General features: G+C 40.9%; 1 protein-coding gene across 1 annotated transcript in view; it reads right to left on the reverse strand.

The window, feature by feature from the left end:
* Positions 1-9294, reverse strand: part of CAMK2D (calcium/calmodulin dependent protein kinase II delta) — a 284942-nt gene extending 275648 nt beyond the window's left edge. Inside the window, 2 exon segments of the mRNA XM_007454801.1 lie at positions 7175-7269; positions 8892-9294. Of these exon segments, the coding sequence (XP_007454863.1) occupies positions 7175-7269; positions 8892-8956 (160 nt within the window). The 5' untranslated portion in view covers positions 8957-9294.
* Between the last annotated feature and the right edge of the window lie 688 nt (positions 9295-9982).

A 9982-nucleotide genomic window follows, 5' to 3' on the forward strand; every position in this document is an offset into this window, starting at 1 on the left:
GGCTGTGCTGGGTCTTCGTTTCTGTGCGAGGGCTTTCTCCAGTTGCGGAGAGCGGGGGCCACTCTTCATCGCAGTGCGCGGGCCTCTCACTATCGCGGCCTCTCTTGTTGCAGAGCACAGGCTCCAGACGCGCAGGCTCAGTAGTTGTGGTTCACGGGCCTAGTTGCTCTGCTGCATGTGGTGTCTTCCCAGACCAGGGCTCGAACCCGTGTCCCCTGCATTGGCAGGCAGATTCTCAACCACTGCGCCACCAGGGAAGCCTCCTTTCCTACCCTTTTTTTTTTTTTTTTTTTCTTTTTTTTTAAATTGCGAGGGCTTTCTCTAGTTGTGGCAAGCTGGGGCCACTCTTCATCGCGGTGCGCGGGCCTCTCACTGTCGCGGCCTCTCCCGTTGCCGAGCACAGGCTCCAGACGCGCAGGCTCAGTAGCTGTGGCTCACGGGCCTAGTTGCTCCGCGGCATGTGGGATCCTCCCAGACCAGGGCTCGAACCCGTGTCCCCTGCACCGGCAGGCAGACTCTCAACCACTGCACCACCAGGGAAGCCCCTTTCCTACCCTTTTAAAAAGATTTTTCACTACACTGTTTTCCTTTCACAAAAGAGCATGGCAAGGCCTTCTGAAACTTCATTTTGATCTTATGTTACTGCAGCAATTAAAACACTATCTTCTCTCACAAGTTGGAACCCCAAATATATTTTCCCCCAATAAATACTCAGTTCCATACATTGCATTGGGAATATAAAGATGTATACATTGAATATAATCCATACATTGAATATAAAGATGTATATAAGGCACAGTCCTTTTTATAAAGGAACCTGAAGTTTAGTGGGGAGATAAGTCAAGCACATACAGATCAGTACAGAAAGGTTAAGATAAGTTCTCTGTAACAGTAATGAATGGGATGTGATGATAGAAAGATCCAGGCTTTAGAGCCAGAGAAAACTGGGTTGAAATTCTTGATTCTACCATTTACTAACACTGAGGCTCTTAGTAACTCAGAGTAACTCTTAGTAACTATTTAAAAATGGAGATAACATTGTCTATCTGAATGCTGCAGTGTGGATTAAATAAAGTGTCTTAAAAGGAGATTGTAGTATTAGAAAAGGGTTCACCTCACTGAAAAAAGTCGATGATGTTGTTCTGTGACTGTGTATAATTGTAATAATTGATATTTAAAATCAAAACCTAACAACAAACAGAGCTGTGCTCTCTCCCCTCCAAACCTACCAGTTTCCCCATGCTAAAGTAAGAGACAGGTTATGGCGGATGAAAGGTCTATGAATTCACCTTAAGTATTTGTGATATCTACTTTAACTGGAATCATAAGAATTTTTTCACCTAAAAAATTTCCTACTACAAAAATAACTCCTTATTAATAGTCACAATAAACATACCATATGAATAAAATAACATTTTCATTATAATCAGATATCTAAACTATTTTGAACTCTCTCTAAATTGTTTATTTAGACTTTGGTACTTGAGCCCCATTTGCATTATGGTTTTGTACACGGGTCTCTCACTGCTGTGGTCTCTCCCGCTGCGGACTACAGCCTCCGGACGTGCAGGCTCAGCGGCCATGGCTCACAGGCCCAGCCGCTCCGCAGCATGTGGGATCTTCCCAGACCGGGGCATGAACCCATGTCCCCTGCATTGGCAGGCGGACTCTCAACCACTGTGCCACCAGGGAAGCCCTGCGTTATGGTTTTAAAAATTTATTTAAATCCATATTATATAAAAGCCTTCCTTCATTTCCCTAGGCAGAAATAATCTTTCCCTCCTTTGAAAATCCACAGCACTTTATTCATGCCAGACTTATACCACCATTTATGTCTTCTGTGCTCTCTATTTGTGTAGATGTGTAAAGTTTAATAATTTTAATCATTAAATATTTATCAAATAAAAACATAAAATGAGGTCATCTTTGAATGTGCTTAGTAATCTATAAAGCAGTATAAAATATAAATTATAAAGGTATTATATTTTAGAGTAAAAATATTTTCCTAAGGCTCCATTTAATATATCACAGTACAATTTACTAAATGATACTACTATAATTTAAAAGCTTTAAAATAGCCTTCCATGTAAACAATCATTAACCAATTGCCAATAATTTATTAAAAAAAAAAAAAACTCTACACACTATACCCCAATGAGTATGAGCCCAAGGAGAAGACTTAAAAATTAAACTTTGAGTTAACAAAAGAAATTAAATGTCCAAGAAAATCCTACTATGTGCTTTATATTAATTCATGATTGTTAACGTTGAAAAAACTCATAAAAAGTAATTACGAAATTTTAGTTTTTATATTGAATTGATTCAATATTTCAATGGAAATGAAAAGTATTAATCTAAATGTATAAACAGTCAAGGTTCTCAGGGTGTTCAATTCCTACTGAATGATCAGTCAGGTAGAGGTTATACGAGTTATTAACCATCACAGGGAAGTACCTGACAACCACATTCCCTAAGTTTGCCTTATTTAATGATGCTGGAATACTTAAAGTATTTTCATTATTCCTGGATATACAGATATACATGTTTATTTTCTACCTCCTACTTTTGAATATCAATAATATTTTATTCACCAAAAGAGAAAAATAAATACTCAATATTAAAGCCTATGTAAGTGTAAATACAACTAAACATAACCAAAGGACACTAAAATGATAAGGATGACACATGCCACTTTGGGTCTCAATAATTGAAGAGTTGTAGAGATTCCATGTACAAAAATTAAATGATTTACTGAAAATATTGTTGGAGCCAAGAAACTTTTCAAAAGTTAGTATCATTTGCCCAATTAGTTCCAAATTGCCGAATCAATAATGTATAATCAGAACAACTTGATTCACCTATATCGTCTCAGTTCTACTTCCAATTCAAGACAAGTAACCGCGAGGTTGAGAAATTACAGTAATTTCTTGACTGCCTGGATGCCAAAAAAAGAAAACAGTGTAGCAAGAGTTAGTTATTGACATCCGTATTATAACATAAATAAGACTACTTAGGGACATACATGCAATATTCAGATTTCACAGCTGAGACCTAATTTTCTGTACATGGTCAAAACAGTTTATAAAGTCCTGATTCACGTTCTAGTAATACCAATCTAGGAATTAACAAAACTAGCAAAATCAAAGTTTACTTGCATTATATCTGAAGTTTTACAGAAATATAAAATGAAACCCCATTTTAACTTTAGCAATAGAGGTAAAATATACTTGTAATAGCATATATTATTTCAAGTTTCTATTGTAATTTATAATATTTTACAAAACAATGATTTGTGGTATATCACACTCTATGTAATAAGAAGTGGTTTCTAATGATCAAAAAAATACAAAAATCTTTTACCACAAGGAGGCTTTAAAATGTGAAATAAGTCACATGTACTGTTTCCAAAGACATCTGCCACCAGAACCATCAGTCCACTGGATTCTGAGCTGCAATCACAGTCCTTCATGGACTTTACATAATCTGACAGTACCTTACAGTTATAAAAATGTCAAAATAGACAAAATATCAAGAAAAGGGCAAATTAGCATTTGTTAAGTACTAACCTAATTTATCAAAATGATATAATTTCTACTTCTCATGGTAATAATATCAGAAAATTCTATTATCACTATCCACCATTTACTAACCACGCCTTCTATTCCTAGCTAACAAAAAAAATTTTAGAGGACAGAAATTACATATAAAATATCAGATGACTGAAACATTTCTACACTATTTTTTATTTTAAAAACAAGCCAAATTATATATGAATGTACTCATCTATCTAATCAGTACTATATGAACGTATGAACAGAGTGCATGCAAAGAGTATGAATGCTCTTTGCATGCACGTGTTAACGCAAAAGGAAAGAAATTCTTCAACAGACTCTGAGTCTCCCAAATATGCTGTGTGTGACTAACAGCTGAGAGGAAATGCAACTGAAACTGTCTGCTGGAAATCCATTAAAATCTAGACACAGAAAAATACATGGGTGACAGTATAGTTGGAGGTGCAAATTTGTGCAGGAATGTAGCCAAAGTTTTGGCAATTCCCTCATGGTCTTAGACAGTACTGACAACGGCCTTTCCTTTTCAGTTGTAATGTTACACTTAAAGAACATTATTTAATGGAGTTGAAGGACCTGCTTAGTCTTTAAAACAAATAGGCTTAAAACTTGGATTTACAGAGGTATGGCATTTCTAATAACACAAACAAAAATTTGCACAAAAAGTTACATGATCCACAAAAACTGCCGTATGCAATCAAAAAAAAAAAGTCATTACCTTGAGGTGAAAAAATGCTGTTTTGCATTTCATTCTACATTTCCCTTTAAGGAAATTAAATTTTTTTCTGCAAAAGAAGTTTTTTAGGATCATTATCTTCTGGGAAGGGAGTGCTTTGAAAGGAGAATTCATATTTTTAAACACTTGCTCTTAGTATACTACCTTACAGACTTCTTTACATCCATCCAGTATTTGCTTGGAATGAACTAGGTATCTAACTCCTTTACACACCATTTAATAGCCACATTCGATACGAGTCACTCTGCACTGAGCTCCCCCTACTATGTCCTCAATGCTGTAGAATGTGATACTAAAAAATGAAAGCATGGTATTCTCCCATTAAGAGTTTATAGCTTACTATCAGTATAGGTTTAACAAATGTATACATTCAAAGGTATAAATATTCTATAAACAACTCTAATTGGTGTGACAATATAAAATAAATTGAACATTTTGAAGGAAAAGTACGATAGTATTTTATAGGTGAGCAGTAATAAGTAAAATTGACACAGCACTTTGCACTTTTTAAGAAGTATTTCTCATAAAATTCACTGAATCCTCAAAACAACCCGTTAATACCATACAGGGATTTTTTCCCCCCATTTTACTGAAGAATCACCTGAGACCAAGAAAAGTTAAGTGACCGAACCAAATCTACAACACTAAGTACACTAAATAGTAGAACCAAGATTCAAACCCGGTTCTCACAGCTAAATCAAGGCTGCCACTGGATTTATGATTTTCAAGTTCTGCCATACAAATAATTTCCTTTGATCCTTACAACAACCCAATAAGGTAACAGTAGCCAATATTCACCTAATGCATATTACATAGCAGGCATTGTTCTATACTGCATTAATTCACTTACTTGTCACAAAAACCCTATAAGAGGGTTAAATTATTATTTGATTTTACAGATGAGAAAACTGAGGCTCATAGAAAATATGTAAACTGCCCAAGATCACACAGATAATAGGTAGGGGAATCATAATTTAAATCCAGGGCATCTCGTTCCCACACCTTCTTCACCTCAGTCTTCAGTAGGTTAAGAAACTTGCCCAAAGTCACAAGAAAAGAAAATTGCAAAGGGAGAACAAGAAGCATGCATGTTAGCCCTTCACGCTAACTACTTTCCCTAAATGTAATCTGAACAATAAGGATCATTAAATCCAGAAGGGGCAAGGTGGCTTTGGAGTAGATTGTTGTCTAAGGCAGAGTATGAGCAGGTGAGAAACATCAGCAGAGTAGCAGGGAGAAGGAGTCCCATCAGGCTAGAGAAGACTTATCTTCCACCCATTCGAGGCAAAAGAAAGTAAAATAAAATGTATGTGAGCAGAGACAGGCGTATTTGCCACCCTGGTGTAGGTAGTATGAACTGCGGTAGATGAAAAGGGATGATTCTAACTAAGAAATTAGTAAACATGAAGCACAAGACTGATTTATTTTGAGAGAAAATTTAAAGCCACTGAAAGATACGGGATAGGTGTTGTAACGCCTCCAAAAGAACTGATACCCCACTCCTGCCAAAAGTACCTAGCACACAGGAAGAAATTATATAAGCACCAAAAAAAATCTGACTACACTTTTTCCTTTTTCTTTTTCTTTTTTCTTTTTAACACTAAAATGTCATTTACAGTCTAGCAACTCCTTTACCATTAAAGATGTTCTGTGGAGGAGAGAGAAGTGGGGAAAGGGAACATAACTGAGCATAACGTGCCTCTCATTAGTTCTGATGTCCTGAATCTATGGTGTGGGTTACTTTAACAGGTAGACCGTCCTCAGACTCATTAAAATCAGGTGAAGGAAATCACAACAAAATCCCATTTAAATGAATAAACTGAAATGTCAACCTAAATCTAAAGTACACGTTAAAAGTAGAATCTGCAATAAAGAGAAAAAAAAAATCATGGCAGAGACAGACACAATGATACCAGGATACTCTAGAAAGCAACACTTTTTAGAAGACAAATTAAAGGAAAAGTAACCCTAATGGAATTTTTTCTCTCGTTACTTAAAATAAACCAGGTCACTGTAATGGACCTACACTATGGCATTTTGTTCATTTTAATTTCATTTTTACTTCATCAAGCCATAGATTCCCATGGAAACACCTTAGACACGTGCTCACAATAATTGGACTGCTTACCCTTTCAGTATAAGTACTTTTGCTTGAGTTCAACAAAATAAAAAGAATGCAATGAGGCCCCTCCAAGTTTTTTGCTTAGGTCAACAGCTATTTTATGAGTATGAATTACCTTTGCGGTTATAAAGCATGTGTAAAATACATTACATGAGTGAGAAGCCTTACTGCAGATGATCCAGTAAAGGTCTGAACTGCACACAGAAACATCAAAATCAAGCTGAATTTCCTAGAATATAGCAACCATAAAATTTTCCTTCCAACGCCATTACTGTTAAATATACCTTGATGAATTAAGTTCAAGTGTAACTACAATTGAAATATATGATTCAGCTGAGTTATGACCCATTTTTCCTCTCTAAAGCAAAAGGGAATAATGACAGTTGTGAGACTTACATTTTTCCATTCCAGGGTTTTTCTGAAAGTTATTTCACAGGGGAGCTAAAGGCAAAATGCACTTAGTGACATTTGTTTGCTTTAAAATAGTTATTTATGCTACTACTCACGGGACAGATAGCATTTTAATAACAATTTATCAAATAACAATTGTATTTGGTCATTTATTTTTAAACTGTACAGACCAAGAGGCATTCAGGAAGGAAATAATCGCAAAATGTCACATGATACCTAAGGCTACAATTATAACTAAATGACATATTTACATACAACAGAACCAACATACAACAGAACAAACAACCAACATGACAAATACACAAGTAACATATATATGTGATTGAAAATACCCACCCCTAGCAGAAAGCTTTTTGGTGTTGATAATTTTGGCAGCATATTCTTGTCCAGTAGGGATTTTCATACATCTTCTCACCACTGAGAATGCCCCCCTGAAAACCAATAATTAGCAGGTCATCAATATAATCAGCTCTGATATTCTATCAAAAACGCACATCTGAGCATTTTTATTGAATTTAGTGAACTGTCAAATATCAGTATACCATAAAGTAATATCCAGAAAATGAACCGTTCTTCCTGGAAACTGAGACCCTCTTTAATGTTGAAGAATAAAATTAGATTTCACTAACTGGGAGCACACATTATTAATCAACAAAATGAAAAGAACTGCCAATTACGACGGCTCTTGTTTGCACATGAAATTTGAAAACATTTTAACACTTCACGCTAACACAGCACCAAATGCTCTGAGAAGAAACCCTGCAAAGAGCAGAACTGAGACGGAGCAGCAAAAAATCTGCTGCCTATTTATTTTAGTAGGAAAAAATAAAATTAATGTGGCTCCAAGTAAGTAAATATGGTGATTGTTTTCATTAAAATAAGTCTTAGGAACACTTGAGTGGGGTTTAACAAATCCTGCTATAGTGATTTCTCTGTGCCCTGTTTTGGGCTGGGGGAGGGGAGAGATTTGAATTAAGCTGGTCTTCCGACATATTCTCCATGTTTTAACAGCAGACAACATAAATATATAAGGATATGATTTTCATTACATTTAAAAGATACTTACATGTCCTTTAATTCAACTGTATAAAACTACAACACACACATAAACGCGCCCCTTCTTTAAGCAATGTTCGAAACTAGCGACAGAGGATTTGGGTTTGGGTTTGATGCTACATAAATTAACGTTCACGGCTCGGCCTCTAGGTTCTTTGCACAGGTTCTCAGTAGGTCTCCTGTCCCCCTTCCTTAACATCACCAAGTACAACAGTTCTGCCCGTCAGGTGTAGGAGGTCGTTTTACACAACGCTGGGCTACCCTTGGGAAGCTCTCTCCCGGTCACCAAAGGGCTTTTCCGCTGCCTGTATAAATAAATCCTCCTAGAGGATGCGAAGATGTACACGTAAATCCTAGGACGGATGATGATGGGCGAGTAATCTAGTGCAAAGAATAATCGTGGATATGGGACAGGGGTTCGAGTCCCTTGGGGTGGACCTTTTCCTGGACAGAACGACTACTGGACGCGAAATAGACTCTACGCCAAGTTGAACTTTCGGCATCAATAAATATGGCACCGTCTGTGGCAGCGAGTTCTCATCCGTACGTGGGTCGTACGGCCGACACGCCTGCGAAGCAGGCGGCATCTCTATTTACAGAAAACATGATCTATGTTGCATTTTACATGGGTTCTTGTTTCCTCTCCATACACACACACACACACACACACGCTCGCACACTTCTCAGGATGACAGCTACAACTGCAGGGATCGTAAATCCACCAAGTCTCTGGTGCAGAAAGGTGGGGGGAGCGGGAGAAGGTGGGCTGAGGATTATCGGAATGGGCCACAGCCGGGGTGGAAGGTCTTGCCCCTTCTTTGTCCCCTCCTCTTACTAACACAGCACCTTCCTCCGAGCTGACACACCAGGGGTCCTCCTCCCTCTCCTCCCGTCTCCCAAATTCCCTCGCCCCACGCGGGAGGCCGGTGGGTCGGGGGTAACGCGACCCGCCCTCTGCTGGAAAGGGGACGTGAGGGTGCCCGGCAAAGGCGCTTACTTTCCGAGCTCCTCGAAAAGCTGATACTCGTCCGTGAACCTGGTACAGGTTGTAGTCGAAGCCATCCTGGGTCCGGGCTGTACCCCTGGCTGGGAGCGCGGCGGACGAGACGCGAGCAGGCGCGCGGCTTCCCCAGGACTGGTCCCGCGGCGCTGTCACCCAGGGCCGCCCTCACTTTCCTCGTCCGAAAGTAGCTCGCCGGCGAGGGAGTCTGCGCAGGGGCGGGGCGGGAGGGGAGATGACCAGAAAGGGTGGCGTGGGGTCTCCTCCCTACGGTCCGCCGATCCTCCTCCTCCTCCTCCGGGCCTCGCTTCCTTCTCTCCTCCGGTCGTTCCACCCGCCTTCCTTCCAGCCCCTCTCCTCAAACGCAGGGGCAAAGTACTCAAGAAGAGGGACCGGGAAATGGAAAAACAGCCGGGCACGGAGCGAGAGGCGAGCTGTTGCGAAATGATCCGCACCGGAGCAGGAGGGGTAGAGGCGGAGGGGAGGGAGCCCGAGGGGGCGGAGGCCGCGGAGCCGGGAGCGGACAGCTCGAGCCCAGCTGCAGCTGTCAGCAGGCGCGGGCGCGGGGTGCGCCAGGGCCGGCCTCCCAACCGCGGGCACCTCGGCCGCCTCGCGCTCCCCACGAGCCCACGCTCCGAGACTGCGCGGCGGAAGAAAAAGCGCTGGGCTCGGGCGAAGCCTCGTCTGCTGTCCCCAGGCCTCCGCCTCCTCCCCGGCGCCTGGCAGCACCCCCTCCCTCACGAAGCCTCCTCTTGCTGGTCCCACACCTCCTGCTAGCGACTCTAACACTGTCCCTTTCCCACCCTCCTTTCCTCCCTCCCCGAGCCTCACACACGCGCAGAGCTGTCTAGGGAAGAGACCAGGTGGGTGGAGGATGTGCGGGGGAGAAGCCGGGAGAGGGTTTAGGTGAATGAGGCGAGACGTCAAAATTACAGTTAAACCCGCAATTAGGCTCCTGCCTAAATGTGGGGCTGAGTTAGCGGGAATATGTGGGGTAACTCGTGGACTGCCGAGGGCTGCTGCCGGGGGTCGCAGAGGCCCCCAGCCGGGTTGTGGGCGCCGGGCTCTAGGGACCGACCCCCGCCGGC

The sequence above is a fragment of the Lipotes vexillifer genome, unplaced genomic scaffold (genome assembly GCF_000442215.2).
Source record: "Lipotes vexillifer unplaced genomic scaffold, Lipotes_vexillifer_v1.1 scaffold1219, whole genome shotgun sequence".
NCBI classification, from domain to species: domain Eukaryota; kingdom Metazoa; phylum Chordata; class Mammalia; order Artiodactyla; family Lipotidae; genus Lipotes; species Lipotes vexillifer.